Raw genomic sequence first — 17174 nt, 5'->3', positions numbered from 1 at the left:
TGGAACTTCAGCCTGATTCCGAGGTCTCTTCCCGTCTGACATGGAAGGAGGCAGAGGGGACACATGTGCAGGAGACAACATTCCTTGGTGCTTCTCAGGGAGAGGGGCAGCTGCCAAGGTGAACCTGGAGACTCCTACCCACCCTCTGAGCTGCTCTTAGTCCTCCCCGCCATTGTTTGTTTGTTTGTTTATTAAATCACTGGTTGTCCTTTCCCCTGAAATGTCCACCTTTGATTGAGTCAGCCTGGTGATTACAGGACGCTTGGGGGTGGCCTGGTCAACCTCAGGGTCCTCAGGCTGACGTGGTCCATTACCTGATCAATAGATAATGCTGGGAAGTCCCCTAAATCATAGGTCCCTCAGAATCGGCATCTCCTGGCCTGATCTGCTAATTAACAGGGCACAAGGTCGAGCTGTAGACCTGGGGTAGCTGGCCCAGGAGGGAGAGTGGCCTGGGAGTGACCTCCTGGGACAGTGGGTGGAGCCCGGGGGTCAGGACCTCACTCCTGCCCTTTGGGACCCTCTGCTCCCTGCGTGTCTTTCCTGCCCACCTCCCGGGCTGTGCCCACGGGCAGCGCAGGGAGCAGTTTGCGCTGTGTTCTGAGACTCATGCCACCGTGAGCAGCATGTCTGTCCCTTTGTGTGGCCAGAGGGTCCCCTGGACGAGTCCATCCCGGCTCACTCACTCCCGTGCTCTTCCTGGGGGTGTGTGGGTGGCTTCAGTCAGGGGTGTATGGAGACAGCGGCTGTGACCCTGGGTCCAGTGCTGTGGGGGTCAGGGCCACCACGGAGGCAATGACAGCACAGTCCAGGGCTCCAGGGGTCCTCCCAAGTCCATGGGGACCACCAGGAGGGAGGGAGGGAGTGGAGAGGGCTTGGGGAGCATCAGGGTGTCTCGTCATCCTGCTCACTGACACCCAGAGCTGTGGGTTGCAGCCGCCCCCAGAGATGTGAGTTCAAGTCCTGAGCCAGGCTGTGAACGTGACTTGGGAAGGAGGGTCCCCGCCGTGTCATCAGGTTAATATGAGGTCATGCTGGATTCCAGTGACCCTAGACCCAGTGCCTAGTGTCCTTATCCCAGGAGAAACTTTGGCAATGACCACAGAGTCCCATGTCCAGGCTCCAGGCTCCTGGGCCCTCTGGACAGAGACACAGGGAAGTGGCCACGTGGACATGGAGGGCAGGAAGGACCGCAGCAACCCCGGAGCTGGAAGAAGCAGGCGGAGTCTTTCTAGAGACTTCAGACGAGCGTGGCCAGCCACCCGAGAACTCAGACCTGGCCTCCACAGGGAGTCTGGGGCCGCTTCCCTGGGGCCTCCCTGGCCAGGCCCTGTCCTAGCTGCTGTCTTGCAGTACCCTGTGAAGGGGTGTTTGTCAGGCAGCCCCCAAGGGCAGGGACCCCTGAGCTGGCCAGGCGGCCGGCACATGCCCGGGATTGGCCGCTGAGGAGTGTCTGCCCCCTCCCTCCTTCCCATCTCCTTCCCCTGAGTCTTTGTCCCTTTGTGGTGCCATGTGATCAGCACACTGAGTTAGTCGTTTGGGGACATTCAAGAGACAGCTCAGAAGAGCCCCGATGTCGTATCATGGACCCTGAGCTCAGGGGTCCTTAACTGCTCCAACTTTATTGCCTCTTTCTTTCTGGTTGTGAAGAGATCAGGCCCTTGGTGAGGGGGAGAGACCACTTAAGAATAAACAGGAAAGTTTAAAGAGAGTAATTGACACAGAGATAGCCCTGCAGATCTGAGCCCCCCACAGTTGGTTGCATGTGTGACACATAAACTGGGGACACCCCATGCCCACACTGTGCCTGCCCCTCATGTCCACTGATCCATACGTGTTCCTACGGGATCCTGTCAGCTGCCGCTTTGCGTGGAAGGTTTCCACCTGAGAATTCAGCACCTGAGGTCTCTAACATGGCTCAGAAGCTCAGCAAGTGCAGCGCCCAGGGAAGCGACTGTCTTTGGGCATTTGTGGGCTGCTTCCTTTCCTGTCCTCCCAGTGCTGACCTGGGGACCCTTCCAGCCCCTCTGGTGACTCCAGGGCATGGGATGATGGAGATGAAGTGGGAAGGGAAACACTGAGGCAGATGGAGAGGAGGTGAAGGGTTAGAGTCAGAGCTCAGCCCAGGACCCGCCCAGCCTGCTCCCATTGGTCAGCTCTGACTGACAAGCAGAGTGGCCAGTGGCCATGCCGCCCATGATGTCATCTCTCAGGTCCCAGATGGGGTCTTCAGACTTGTAGGAGCCTCTGTCTTCAAGCTCCCTCCCTGACTGTCGCTGCCAGGGAGACCCTGAGGCCTTTCCAGTGCAGCTGTCCCTGGTTGGGACTCTGAGCTCTTCCCCGTCGCTCTCCACTCACCTCCTTGCTGGACGGGGACTGTCCTCCAGGTCTCAGGTCAGGTAGCCCGATTCCTCCTGGGGAAGAATGAAGGAGTCAGGTCCAAGGTCCTTAAGTCCTGGGGACACTGAGGCCTGAAGGAGCCCAAGGTCTCACCAACCCCGTCTCAGAGGACCTAGGGGCTGGAGGAGATGAACTGCGGGCGTCCCCTCTACTCTAGTCCTCACCATGCCCAGACCTGACTTTCAATACCAGGTTGTCTTGACATCAGAAGAAGGATGAGCAGGATCCGCCCTGGATGGTGCCCATCCTTACCCCAGTGCAGGTGAGGGTCAGAGGTGCTGATGAGGGTCTCCTAGGGGAGGGTCCGGGACCCCTGGCCACGTGGGCTCCCTGCTTCCCTCCAGCCTCCAGCCCCTGAGATCAGGAGGGGCCTGCTCCGGGAGGGATGTGGCCTCAGGTGGGTCCCCCCTGCTCAGCGGGAAGCTCTGAGACCTGGTGTCCTCTGAGCCCTGCCTTGTGGAGGTCAGCAGCCCGGCCTTTCCCCCTGCCCTCCCAGGCTCCTGGGCCTGCCCTGCCCTGCTCCTCCTCCTGCGTCCTGCACACTCTCAGTCTCTTTCCCAGCTGCCTCCTCTCTGCCCTGTTGAGGATGAGGTTCTGTCCCCACCTGGGCCTTTCCTTGTCCCATGCAGGGTGCTTTCTCAAGGGGTGGGGTGGAAGGATCATTTGTGGTTGTCTCTTTACTTTTTATTGATAAAGACGTTGTTTTTTACTCTTCAAAACATCTCATGTAACTGGCCTAGAGCAAGTGTCCAGTAGAACCTTTGCAATGGTGCAGAAGGTCTGTGTCTGCATGTCCCATGTGGTGGCCATAGGCCATGCGGGGTGGCCAAGCACTTGACGGATGGTGTGACTGAGGACCTGAATTTTTTGCTTATTTAATTTTAAGCCATTTTAAATTTAAAGACCTGCATATGGCTAGTGTCTCCCATATTTTTAACTCAAGCCTAGAGACCCTCCCTTTAAGGTAGTATAAATTTAATATTAAATGAAGCCAGTACTAAAATGTTTTCAAGTGTTTAACTGGTGAAGGCGATCCCCCACTCACTGTCTTGACAGGGTCACAGTGAGAAAAAGTGCTGGCAAAGCCGCTCTCCCACTGTCTTGACAGGGTCACAGTGAGGATGAATGCTGGCAAAGCCGCGCTGGTTGGTGGGAAACCGAAACCATGAGACCATTTTTTATGTAATTGGGACTTTTCATTTTCATGCTTATGTTTCTGACAGGAGGCCTGAGTATGCTTAATGCCAAACAAATTAAATTTCAGATGGCTAGAACATAACAGGTAGTTCATGCCTTGAAGGCTGTTCTACTACCCCTCAGCATATCAAGGACAAAGTAGAAGGCTGTTCTTCTATCTCAGTACACTGAGGACAAATCTGATAATGGACAACAATCATGCTCTGAAAGGTCATGAGAATTTTAGGCACCACATTGATTATATCAACTAGAACCCAAGCCCATATTTCCGGCCTCTTAGAAAACCTAATCAGTATGCTTATTTCACAAAGTTCACCACATGTAGTCTCATTTTTACATTTAGGAAAGTTAAAACATATAAAGATATATTTTTCTCTTTTTATAAACCCTTTCTTACTTTACATAGGGATATATGATGAGCATAGTTAATATTGGTGGAAAGTGGATTGATGTTTAGAACTTACTTTCTATTGAGAAAGATTATAAAGATATGAGAACTAGTGCACCTTGACTGAGGAACAAAGAAATTCTTTGAGAAAGTAGCTCAACCAGTTTTATGAGAATAAATTTAGGAATTAATTAAAACAGCTTTATAAGACACAGTTTTAGAATAATGTTAGAAATATTATTTTATTTAGATTCTTAAGTTTAGAAATTCTTAAGTTTTTAGTTGTATAGGTTTCTGATATGTTTTAAGAATGATTCATAAACTTTAGGATATTTTAAATATAAGATTTAAAGGGACTTTTTTAGATGGGAATTTTAGATTAGAAATAAAGTACAAGTGTACTTTAGGTTAATGATTGGTTAGGAGACTTAGAGTCTGGTTATGTAGTTTGGCATTAGTTAATAAGAAAATAGCATATCTTGGGAAAAATAGTAAATCTTGGGAAAATCTGAAAAATGTAAATTAGTGACGTATTTTATTAATGATTCTGTACTTTTAATAATTATATAACTGAAGGACATATCCTGGAAAAATGTAAATTAATGTTACATTTTTTGTACCCCCAATCATGGTTCAGGAAATGTCATGTCTTGGCAAAGTTTTAAATTATATAATCAATGACGTATTCTGAATCTATAATGATGCGAAAAATTGTAATAAAAGATGACCCAGAGAAAGCTGCATCAGCTCTGTCTCTGGAGATTGCTCCAACGGAACGACTCCTGTCTCATCTTTTCGCCGACGCCACTCATCCTTCAGGACTCCCTGGACCCCGCTAGGGCAGGACCCCGGCATTGAACCTTTAAATTAGAAGACCTTTCAAATAATTGTGATCTCAAGGTTTGCATTTCAGTTAGGTTTAATTTAGCTTTAATTTTAAAATGAAGGTTTGTTCAGTGAAGAAGAATCTTGGTGTGCTGGACACCTGGGTGTATGGGAGGGTCCTTGGGGACTGAACTGAGACTGGACATGCCAATTCCAGGTGACGAGGACTGGCTGGTTGCCGTGGGTGACCAGCATGCTCTACCACACACTCCTGCTGTGACGTGCTGCCTCGCCACAGGCCCCAGGACAGGGGACCAACAACCAGGACTGACTTCCCAACACTGTGGCCCAACATCAACCTTCATCTGTACAAGTTGCCTCTCTCAGGTGTTTTGTTGCAGTGACAGAAGGCTGACAGTCACCATTGTCAGCATTATTACCACTGTCACCGAGAACGTCTTACTGTTACACCACTGAATTACCATGATTGTCAGCGTCACCATGGTCACCACCATTGTAACCAGCCTGGCCATCACCATCATTACCATCATGACAGTATCACTGCTGTTTATTAACATCCACTCCAGTGGTGCTCAGCCAGGGGAATCTTGCCCTCCACATGGACTTCATGGTGCCTGGAGAGATTTTAATGGTCTCATCTGGGGGTGGGCGTGGTTTTTATTACTGGCCTCGAGTGGGCAGGGGCCAGGGATCTACAATGCACAGGACAACCTTACCCCCACCTTGAAGAATTTTCTGTCCCCAAGTGACGGTGGTGCCAAGGCGAGACACTGGTCCACTTTCTGCCCAGGACACTGGGATCTCTGTCCTCCAGCGCATGCCCAATGCCCACATCATCCTGCAGGGCAGGTGGGACTCTCAGTGTCCTCCAGGAGGGGCTGGGGAAGCTCTGGGAGAAGTGGCGTGCTCAGGGCCCCTGTCCAGCTAGTGCAGGGCGGGGTCTTGACCACACCGTCCAATCTCCCCCTGCCTGTCGACCTCTGGTCCCTGTGTCCCCACTTGCTTGGCAACATGTGACTACTGAGTCCCTGTCACATGCTGGCTGCCTGATGTGACCCTCCCACTGTCAGCCCTGCCCTCGAGGCAGAGACCGAGACCCACAGTTTAAACACAGAGAAACTGGGCTGAGGAGAAGGGGTCCCTGCAGCTACCTGGAGTGGTGGCCAGTGCTCACCCCCACTGTCTCCCCCCCCCACCCCCCCCGGCCTGGGTTCTGTCCACCTGCGCCAGCTCCTGGCCTGTGTCCCCTCCAGCCCTGCCTTCCCTTCTGCAGCCAGAGCTGGCCTTGAGTCCCAGCCCAGCCAGGTCCCCCCTGCCAGAGCCATGGGCACCTGTGGAGGTAGAGTCTGACCAGGCCGTAGACCAGGATCCCACAGAGGTGGCCGCAGCCCAGGGACGTCACCAAAACGGGGAACACCACCAAGGGGCCCGAGATGGAGAAGCCAGGAGGAGGCGGAGGAGCAGGCGAGGGTCCTGGGGAGAGAACACCGGGGTCAGGACCCCACTCAGTCCTCATTCACCCCTCCTCCCTGGGCCCACCCCCCTCTGTGCTTCAAAGACTTATCAGCGCTTCCTCTGGGCACAGCACATGGTGCCTGTCCCTGGAGCCCAGCACGCTGTGGGGTGTGACCGAGTGTCCAGCCCACATCCTGCCCCTGCTCACAGCTGGCTCTGGGGTGACCGGCTGGCAGCCCCCTGGGCCCTTCCTTGCAGTCTCACGCTGTGTGGGGACTGTCCTGACACTGCACATGGGGACCTGAGTCTGGGAACCTGAGCTGCCTGCTCCTGCTCCGTGTGGTGGCCAGGGCAGGGCCAGGATGTGACCTGGGTCTGAGACCCCAGACTCCTCCTGCTTCCTGGCCTGTCCTGGGCTCTCTGGGCCTGTCAGCCTCTCCCCTCGACACAGAAAGCTGGATGTGTGGATGGGGAGCAGCCGCCTTCCCTATCTTAGACTCAAGTCCACGATTCCGTGACAGGCACACAGGTAGGATGGTGGCCAGCACGGGACACGTGCTCAGTAAATGACAGCCCCCACTGTCCCCAGGATTCTCCCTGGCCCCTATGTGAGGGTCTGGAGCATTCAGAGGAGGCAGCTTTGGACCTGGACACTGAGGACAGGGAGGACAGCACCGGAAGCCGTGAGCATGGGGTGGCACTGTCTAGGCACAGCAGGGAGGGGAGACCTGGAGAGGTGACCTGGGAGGGGCTGTGACACTCACGGGGAGGCTGGATCCTGGTGTCCTTGTAGAAGGCCAGAGGGGGCTTCAGAGGTGTTGGGAGCCAGGAATGGCCTATGTCTCAGCTTCCCCTGTGTAACCCATGTCCCTCAGGTCTGCCCGATGTCCCCACCATGTCCCTCTGCCTGTTTTCCCTGAGAGTTCACCTTCCTCTCCAGAAGAGCAAGATCCCCTCCACCCCCAGCTGGGCCTGCCCATCTCAGCCACCTGCCCTGTGGCACTGGCATTGTCTGGGGACTTGTGTGTCCCCAACCAGACGTTGCTGTCCCTCAAGGAAACCACTGGATCTGTCCTCTTCACCCCTCAGCTGCAGACCTCAGGGCCCAGTGTGAATGGGCACCACCTGGCTGTGGCATGAATGCAGCTTCTCCTTGTCCCCTGGACAGACTTGACAGTCCTTCCCTCCCCATCTGACGGGACTTCTCCTCCCCCAGCCCAGTCAGCCCTGCTGGACAACGTTTGATGAGGTGGCTGCCCCAGACAAGAGGCAAGAGGGGACCCACTTGCCTTCTGAGTCCTTGGGCTGTGGGGGAGAGGCCATCAACTGGGGGCTTGTGAACAGCAGAGATTTGCTCCTCACAGTTCTGGAGGCTGGAAGCCCACAGCCCAGGGGCTGGCAGATCCCATGTCTGGGGAGGCCAGTGTCCTCCTCGACCCTGCCTCCTCCTTGTGTCCTCCTGTGGCAGAAGGGCAAAGGAGCTCCCTTGGGTCCCTTCTGAAAGGGACACTAATCTCATTCATCAGGGCTCTGCCCCAAAGTCCCCACCTACTGTGACCCTCCTCTTAGCAGTTAGGATGTCAACATGTGAATTTTGGAGGGACACAGCATTCAGCCCACAGCACTCACCACTCTGACCTGGGTGTCTTCTTCTGAAATTGGGGAAGTGGAACAAGAGGGCTTCTCCAGCTCTCTCAGAAGTTCCTCTCTTACATGCAGATTCTCTGTGGCTTCCCCAGGTCTCTCCTTCCCTTTCTTCTGTTTTTCTTTGTAAAACAGAAGGGCCATGACCTGCCCTTCTGACCACTGGGCTCTGCAGTTGCTCCTGCTGGGAGGGTGTCTAGGCAGCGGGGGCCCTAGGAGGGCTGCAGGAAGGACTGGTAATGCAGGGGGTGGTGAGGGGGGCTGCGTGTGGAACCCCCCTTCCCCCCAGCCATCACAGGGCACGACCCCACCCCAGGTTTGGGAGCTGGTTCTGGGGATACCATGGAATGGACAGGTCCACGGGGCTGAGTGGACGAACACAGCCCAACTTTCTGTGTGCACAGAGTCTCAGAGGAAGCCATGGTGTTGGGGGGGGTGAGCTCAGATGGAGAACTGCAGAGGAAGGCCAGGGCTGCCCGAGGGGAGCAGGGGTGGCCACGGGGAGCAGGACAACGGTGGCCCTGGGTGCTCTGCGACCTGTCCTGGAGGATACTCATTTGGCCCTCAATCACGGAGCTGTTGTTCTGGGGGCACATTTACCCACATGACACATCTTTCCCGTCTCCCCCCGAAAAAGGTTTAAGGAAACCCACCTGAGTCACAGGGCTCCCCCTCCCAGGACCCCCCCGACCTGTCCCAGCTGCAAATCACTATCCTCAGGCGCATGCTGCTGCTCACACCTGGCCACCCCAGGGTGGACGTTCACACTGTCATTTCGTGCTCTGTCCCTTCTGTTCCTGGGACTCCTGGCGGCAGAGCCAACCAGCTCTGGAGGCCCCAGGTCCACATGCTCTGGAGTAACCTGGCAGCAGAGAGCATGGCCGTGAAGGGGTCCGTCCTGGTGGCTGGTGATTGAGGAGACGTTTTGCACCTTTTAAAATCTGCCTCTTCCCTTCCCACTGTCTTCCTGGCCAGTCCCTCCTCATGAGGCCTCATCCCCTGTTCTGTATCCCTCAGGTCACCTGCCAGCCGGGTCCCTCTGCGTCCTTGGTGTTTTACCATAGAGGACTCAGCCCTGTGCCTCCTCTGCACAGTCCCCTGAAACCAAAGTCCAGCCAGGGCGGGAGCAGCCCTCCACGCTGCCTGGGTGACCCCAATGTGGCCCAGGTGCCTGAGGACTTAGTGTCTCTCGCCAATGTGGTAACTTCTTATGGACAGTGTCCAGGTCTGCTGTGCAGAGACAGTGTCACAGTGTGTGGCTGCTGAGGGAGGGAGGAGGAGTGGCCTCCCTTGTCTCCTCACCCTACAATCATCAATGGCCCCAGGGTCACTCAGGGCTCCGGTTAGAGGAAGCCCATGAGTGACATTGCAGAAAATGTCACCAAAAAGGAAATACGTCAACAGGGAGGGAGGATACTGAGTGACACAGGGAAGGTCCCTGTCCTCTCTGTCCTCAGGGCTGCAGGCTGGATGTGGTGGTGGGGGCCATGGGCAGAGGCCGCCCTGGCAGAGGCTGGCTGAAGCTCCTCCTCTAGGAGGACACCGTCCCCTCCTGTCCCCTTCCCGTGGGCCTCCTCCTGTGGGCTCTTAGTTCCTCAGAGAGGAGCTCTGGGGGCAGACTTCCCCTGCGGCCCTGAGCCCCGGGCGACATGCTGCTGCTGCTGCTGCTGCTGCCCCTGCTGCGGGGCTGTGGGCGGGTGGAGGGCCAGGGGGGTTATGACCTGCCGGGTTACACCCTGAAGGTGCCCAGGGAGGTGACAGTGCAGGAGGGCCTGTGTGTCCATGTGCCCTGCCAATTCTCCTACCCCTGGAGCCGCTGGACTAAAAGGGACCCAGCTCATGGCTACTGGTTCCGGGGACGGGACAAGAGCACTGAGGCTCCAGTGGCCACCAACGACCCTGACAGAAAGGTGCGGGAGGAGACCCAGGGCCGGTTCCAGCTCCTTGGGGACCCAAGAACCTACAACTGCTCCCTGAGCATCAGAGACGCCAGGAAGACGGACGCAGGGTCCTACTACTTTCGGGTGGAGAGAGGAGACTTGATTTACAATTACCTATATGACATGGTCTCAGTGCGTGTGACAGGTAAGGCACCAGGTCAAGGCAGCCTCAGGGAGGTCACAGGACAGGGCTGGGTGGGACCCTGCCCTGGGGGAGTTGGGGTCAAGCATTGGGGGCTCAGGGAGCAGCTGGGTCAGAGCCTGAGCTTCTCTCAGGGCCCCAACTCCCACCCTCCCTCCTGACCCTCCCTGTCCCCCTCTGCTCACCAGCCCTGACCCACACCCCTGACATCCTCGTCCCTGGGACCCTGGAGTCTGGCCGTCCCAGCAACCTGACCTGCTCTGTGCCCTGGGTCTGTGAGCAGGGGACGCCCCCCACCTTCTCCTGGGAAGGGCCCTCTGTGTCCTCCCTGGGCCCCAACATCATCCACTCCTCGGTGCTCACCCTCACCCCGCGGCCCCAGGACCATGGCACCAACCTCACCTGCCAGGTGACCCTGCCTGGAGTCAATGTGACCAGGACAAAGACCGTCCACCTGAACATCTCATGTAAGAGCTGGGCTGGGACACCTGGGTCTCTGATGGGGCTGGTCCCTGGGGGAGCAGGGAGAGGGGTCAGACCCTGGACACTGGGTGCTGGGTCCTGAAATCATGTGGGGGCTGGGCCAGGAGGATGCAGCCTCCACCCCTCCCCACCATGAGGCTCCTGGGACAGAGGGATGACGTCCCCAGCCTCCCACTGACAGGTCTGCGTGTCTCCCTGCCCCAGACTCTCCACAGAACCTGACTGTAACTGTGTCCCCAGGAGCTGGCCCAGGTAGGGAGGGGCCTCGCTGGGGCTGGGGGGCAGGGCCTCTTCAGCTCAGGGCAGGGCTGGGTCCCCTCACCCTGGTGACAGAGCCCCTTATTGGGGAACCCATTGACCCCTCCCCACCTAAGCCCCACATGTGCCTTGAGCTCCTGTCCCCAACCTCCCAGGCTCCCTGGACTCCAGCGCCTGCCCCTCACCCCCACAGGGACAGGGTGACACTCTCACGGCAGAACTGGGCTCCCAGGCCCCCTCCCAGCCTCCTCCTGGACCCGCCTCCAGCCTCCTCTTCTTATTCCCCAACAGCTTTGCTCTAAGTGCTTGTGGGAGGAGGCACAGTCCAGGGCACACGCAGAACACGCCCAGCAGTCTGTCCCCAGAGCCTAGGTCCCTCCCAGAAGTGACCAGTGTCCATGTAGGCTGCGCTGAGCCCTGGACTGTCCACCTGAGGACTGAGAGGTCACTGCATGTCAGTAGCACTCAGGGTCCTCATTCTCGGTGGTGAGGGTGTCCCACTGCCCAGATGGACCCTGTTCTGTGGGCGTCCTCTGACAACCAAATTGGTGCCATGCGCCCAGCCCTGGTCATCCCCCGACAGGACTGTGCAGGGAACAGTCTCCTGTGTCCCTCCCGCGTGGGTCAGTGGCGTAAATTCCTAAACCACAGGAGCTGGCTCCTCTGTCCCTCTGACCTGGAGGAAAGGCAGAGGGTCTCCAGGGAGTCCCCTCCCAGCACCGAGGGGGAGAGCGGGTCCGAGGCCTCTTTGCCCGTGTTGGTGACGACTGGGTGGCGTGATCTGCATGAGCACTGTCTTCCCTGGAGGAGGCCTCTTCCCAGGGGCAGTTCCGGGGACTCCCATCCCCCTCTGCTCAGTGCCCAGGTGATGTCCTGTTTGGCTGTTGGTTCTGGGAAGCTCTGTCCAGGCCTGAGGGGCCCCTCCTCCTCACACCAGGCCTGGCCTTTCCCTTGGAGCTGGCTGACTGTACAGGGAGCGGGTGGAGGTCTGTCCTGAGTCACAGTCATCAGGCTCTGTGGCAGCTCTGGTGTCCCCCTCTGAGTTTCCAAGAACAAGCTCCCCCCCTGACCTCTGAGGCCCTGTGTGAGTCCGCCCCCACCTCCCCTGCACACCCCCTCCCACCTGCCCTGCAGGTCCTGGGCTCTCCCTGGTGCCCTCGGGCCTTGGTCCTTGGGCGCTCTCTGTTCCCCTTGGGGAGCCCCTTCCACCTCCCATCACCTTTGCCAAACTTGACCTTCACTGGGTACTTTGTGTGTAAGGAAGCTACGCCTCCTCCAGGAAGCCCTCCTGACCACATCGTCTCACTGTCTCATTTACATTGCTGTCCCCATCACTTGTCACATGGCCTTAGGGACACCTGCTCCTGAGCCCCCAGTCCATCAGACTCTGAGTGCCTGGGAGTGAGTCCCTCTTAGAAATAGGCTGATAAACCAGAGGCTGGCGTCAGGTGAGGGTGTGGTACAAGGCAAGAGACCCCAGGAAAATCTGGCATCTGAAGTGTCACCGAGGGCCCCTGGGGAACTGAAATCTAGGGCTGGACTCACAACTTGCCTGAGGATCCTGTGAAGCCCAAGATGCTTCCTCTGAGATACCTGGGGCCTGAGTCCAGGGGACAGAGCCCTTCAGGACAGAGACGGATCTACACCACCCAGGGAGGGGGGGGGTGCTGAGTCAGGGCCCAGGGTCGTGCTCTCCATCTCTGGGTCTCTGTTTCTCTCAGTCTACGTGTCTGTCCCTGAATCGACCCCTCTGCAGTCTCCTGTATTCTTCTTCTTTTCTTTTGTCCTCTTAGTCACTCTGACCCTCTGTCTCTTTGTCCACAGAATCCACAACCCTGGGGAATGGCTCATCTCTTTCTGTCCTGGAGGGTCAATCTCTGCATCTGCTCTGTGTTGTCGACAGCCGTCCCCCTGCCAGGCTGAGCTGGTCCTGGGGGAACCTGACCCTGTATCCCCCGCAGACCGTGGACCCTGGGGTGCTGGAGCTGTCTGCAGAGCACCTCAGGGGGGGAGGGGAATTCACCTGCCGTGCTCAGAACCCTCTGGGCTCCCAGCACATCTCCCTGAGCCTGTCACTGCAGAGTGAGTGTCACAGTGGGCTGCTCACCCGACCACAGGCCAGGAAGGACCTGCGGGTCCCAGGCCTCTGAGCAAATGCCCAGCAGGGGGTATGAGGGTCCTCTGCTCAGCCTCAAGTCAGCTGTGAGGCTGGACAGTGCTTGGGGTCCAGAGGCCTGTTCAGTCAGGGCCTGGGGGGCGGCCTGGGCTGATGGCCCCACACTAGGGATGGAGGAGGCCTGGAGGAGCCCTGTCCATGGCCTCAGGTGGGAGGAGGGCCCTGGGTTGTGGATTAGCAGGTGACTCTGGCCTCGTCCACTTTTCTGCAGGGAGGTCAGGGCCCATGGCCCAGGTGGTCCTGGTGGCCATCGGGGAGGTGGCTGTCAAGATCCTGCTCCTCGGCCTCTGCCTCATCTTGCTCAGGTCAGCGCTGCCCAGGGGTGGAGAGGAGGTGTGGGCAGGGCAGGCATCTGGCGCTGAATCCCAGAGTCCAGCAAAGGGGACTCAATGTGGTCAAGAGCACTGGTGCCTGGCAGGGGCTAGTGGGTGCTGAGGACTCTGCCTGGGCCATGGGCCTTTGCTGTGTGTCCCCAGTTCTGGCCCAACATTGGGGAAGCAGGTGTCAGCTAGGAGGTCTTCAATCAGGCCTCCTCAGCCTCCCTCAGTCACCTCCAGCCCCTGTCAGGGCACAGGGCAGGGACCACTGCCCGCTGTACCCAAGCTGCCCCCTAAGGCCCTGGTCTCTTCCCTCAGAGTGAGGTCCTGCAGGAAGAGGGCAGAAAGGCCAGCTATGGGCGAGGAGCTTGGAAACACTGTCACCAGTTAGTCTCAGGTCAGTGACACGGTCTCCGCATCCCACATGATCAGGGACCCCCCTCTCTTCAAGGCCCCAGGTTGGCCACCTCCCCTTGGCTGCAGGTGAGCTGCCCGCCCTCATCCTGAAGCTCCCCCTTCCTGCTGGGGTCCTGTGTGGCTACTGGCTCAGGGCCCTGTCTCTGTAGCAGAGCCAGGTGGGTCCCCACCTCGACATAGCCGTCCCTCCCTGGTCCCTCAGCACCTGGCCTTTGTTCCCTCCTAAGCCTGTTCTCCCTGATGTCTGTCCACCCTCACCCTGGTCAGGCCTGGTCATCGTCTGCCCGGCTCACTGGATCTGCCTCTTGCCATCTGTCCCAGTACCAGCCTCCAGCCTGTGCCCACTTCCACCATTGCTTTACCAGCTACGTGTCCCCCCCCATGGACGGTGACAGGGGAACAGGGGACCCAGTGCCGTGTTGTGGACTGTCCTCAGAGCCGTCCTCCCACCTCTGCAGACCCCCACACCCTCAGGGCCAGGCTGATGGGGTCTGAGAGTTGGCAGGTGCAGACCCTGCTCCCGACACGCAGCTCCGCCCCCTCCTGCCTCTGCACGTCTTGGTTCTCCTTCAGGTCCAGGCTAGAATGTCACATGTGTGCGCACTTGTGTGTAAATGTGTGTGTGTGTGTGTGCGCGTGTGTGTTCACTGCATGGCTTTAGAGGAAGTCGGACATTCAGTACTTCTCATAGACTCCCTCTGCGAGAATCATTGACCACCTGTCATTGTCACAACACCAGAAGAACCTCAGGGCCACAGCCTCAAACACCTGCCACCCCAAGGGTCGAATAGACGCTTCTGCAAGGTGATGTGTGTGTGGCAAAGGAGGACGTGAGCAGATATTCACATCACTAGTCACTAAAAAAATGCAAAGAAAGACAACAAATGAGATCCTACTCCACACCCAGGAGGTAGCTGTCATAAGAAAAAAAAAAGGGTTTGCATAAATGTGGAAAAACTGGACCCTTTTGCCTTGCAAGTAAAATGGTAGAGCCCCGAGGAAAACTTCTGGTATTTCCTCCAAAAGGGGACTGCAGAATCACCCCCTGTTCCTGCTTTGCCACCTCTAGATCTGTTCCCTGTGGACGGGAGCCTGGTCTAAACAGGTCCTTGCACACCAGTGTTGGTGGTGGCACGCTCACGCTGGTGAGAGTAGACACCACACGGGCGCCTGGGACAGACGCACACATCGACAGAATGTGAACTGTCCACACGAGGGGACATCCTGCACCTCACACAGGAAGGAGTGGAATTCTGACACCTGTGCCAACATGGCTGAACCTGGAACCCACATCCAAGGGAGAGAAGCCAGACCCCAGGGGGCACCATGGCCTGACTGCTCCTGCGCTCAGCAGCTACCCAGGACAGGCGCGTCCACGCCCACAGGGAGTAGAGTAGGAGGTGGCCAGGGCCAGGGGCACGCAGGGATGAGGAGCTCTGGTGCCACTGGCTCGTGGTGTCCTTGCATGAAGAGAAAGTAATAGAAATGGAGCGGATGTTGTCCAACACTGTGACTGTGCTTAGTGCCACTGAGTTGCGTCCTATAAAGTGTTACAAATGCCAATCATTTTTGGTTTGCCATTTTACCAAGATGAAAAAGGACTGGGGGGAAAGGGACCACTTGTGCCATCAAGGTGCTGTCATGGTGGAGACAAGAAGAAAAAGGTCAATAAACATAATGAGAACACATCAGATAGGACTGTGTTTGTAGAAAGTCATGGGCCACCTTGACTTAGGCAGGACCCTGAGCTGCCCTGGTCAGGAGGGCCAGAGTGGGTCCTGGGTGGACAGAGAAGGGGCCATGCAGCCTCCTGAGGATCTGGGGGATGTGGGACCAGGCAGGGTGTGGGGAGGACGCGCTGGGAAGGGCTGGAAGGTCAGAGTGTCCAGGGATGTGGTCAGTGTGGGGAGAAGGGCAGGGGTGGTGGCAGCACACGTCCCTGAGCAACCAATGGACACAGAGGGGCAGGGCTGTGGGAGGAGGTGGGTTCTGAGAGGCTCCTGGCCCCACAAGAGATCCTAGGAAGGGAGCTGGCTGCACCCTGGGGACAGAGGAGAGAGTCCAGCCTTTGGATGTCACACTGTGTCACTGGGGAACAGTGAGTCACCTGGGCAGGTGGAGAGGAAACAGTCGCCATTTGGTGACCTTCACAGCAACACTTTGCGTGTGTTAGTTCTAATCATTTATGTGGATACCTTTGATATTTTCAAGAAATATTTCCAGGTCAGTGTGGTCCAACTGATAAATGTCCCATATTTAGGCACAACAAGGCTCTTGTGAATATTCACTGCTGTGCTCTGTTGCTACCATCACTAATGTCACTATCTTATGGACAGACAGAGGTGACATCTGCTCACTGTGTGCAGCACTGAGCTGTGACACTCGCCTACAGCGTGGAGGGCTGAGCACAGGGACTCCCAGGTGAGCGCCCTCAACCCACCAGCCTCTGCGCTCCACCTGGCACACCCTGTGCTGTGGGAAGATGCTGTGTGCCCGGCAGTGTCTGCCCTGTTGCTCTGTCATGGGAGATTGGAAGGAGCTCTCTTGGCTGTGTTGAAATATGTTGCACATTGTACTTGTGTGTGTTCCCGTGTGTGTGTGTGTGTGTGCATCACTTCTTCACATACGACAGCCCTAGTGGAGACGTAGCCTGGCTCCCTGCCTTGGCTCTTGTGGACAGTGCAGCAATGGACGTGGGCTGCAGGCGTCTCTCTGACAAGCTCATTTCTTGCTGTGGCCATTGACCCCCACAGTGGGCCTGCTGGATCCTGGGCGGGTCCTTCTCTCAGGGTTGGGGCTGTGCTCTTCCACAGGGCGGCTCTGCTGACGGACACACATTCCTGCTATGATGTGCTGCCTCCCCACAGGCTCCAGGACAAGGGGACAACTAACCAGGACTGACTTCCCAACACTGTGGCCCAACATCAATCTTCATCTGTACAAGTTGCCTCTCTCAGGTGTTTTGTTGCAGGAACAGAAGGCTGACAGTCACCATTGTCAGCATTATTACCACCATCACAGGGACCGTCTCCCTGTTACACCACTGAATCACCATGTTTGGCAGTGTCACTATGGTCACCACCATTGTAACCAGCCTGGCCATCACCATCATTGCCCACATGACCAGTATCACTGCTATTTATTAACATCCACTCCAGTGGTTCTCAACCAGGGGAATCTTGCCCTCCACATGGACTTCATGGTGCCTGGGGAGATTTTAGTGGTCTCATCTGTGGGTGGTGGTGGTTTTTATTACTGGCCTCGAGTGGGGAGGGCCAGGGACCTACAATACACAGGACAACTTTACCCCCACCTTGAAGAATTTTCTGTCCCTAAATGACGGCGGTGCCAAGGTGAGAAACTGGTCCACTTTCTGCCCAGGACACTGGGATCCCTGTCCTCCAGCGCATGTCCAATGCCCACATCATCCCGCAGGGCAGGTGGGACTCTCAGTGTCCTCCAGGAGGGGCTGGGGATGTTCCGGGAGAAGTGGCCTGCTCAGGGCCCCCTG

General features: G+C 56.9%; 2 protein-coding genes across 6 annotated transcripts in view; one reads left to right on the top strand and one right to left on the bottom strand.

The window, feature by feature from the left end:
• LOC139702779 (cell adhesion molecule CEACAM18-like) overlaps positions 1–17174 on the bottom strand; it is a 50705-nt gene that overhangs the window by 14461 nt on the left and 19070 nt on the right. The window contains exon 5 of the mRNA XM_071604939.1: positions 6163–6304. Within this exon, the coding sequence (XP_071461040.1) occupies positions 6163–6304 (142 nt within the window). The remainder of the gene's footprint in view (positions 1–6162; positions 6305–17174) is intronic.
• LOC114082466 (sialic acid-binding Ig-like lectin 7) lies at positions 9394–15354 on the top strand. 5 transcript variants are annotated; one of them, XM_071604096.1, is made up of 7 exons: positions 9394–10015; positions 10201–10479; positions 10700–10747; positions 12578–12835; positions 13141–13234; positions 13565–13643; positions 13931–14826. In XM_071604096.1, the coding sequence occupies exons 1-6, from the start codon at positions 9580–9582 to the stop codon at positions 13635–13637; spliced, it is 1188 nt and encodes a 395-aa protein (XP_071460197.1). In that variant the 5' UTR covers positions 9394–9579; the 3' UTR covers positions 13638–13643; positions 13931–14826. The 5 variants fall into 5 exon arrangements, with proteins under 5 accessions (XP_071460197.1, XP_071460198.1, XP_071460196.1 ...); XM_071604097.1 differs by having other exon boundaries at positions 14733–14821; XM_071604095.1 differs by lacking the exon at positions 13565–13643 and having other exon boundaries at positions 14733–15354.

This window comes from Marmota flaviventris, chromosome 18 (genome assembly GCF_047511675.1).
Source record: "Marmota flaviventris isolate mMarFla1 chromosome 18, mMarFla1.hap1, whole genome shotgun sequence".
NCBI lineage: Eukaryota > Metazoa > Chordata > Mammalia > Rodentia > Sciuridae > Marmota > Marmota flaviventris.
The sequence above is the reverse complement of the archived record's forward strand: the minus strand, read 5'-3'. Positions and strand labels throughout refer to the sequence as shown.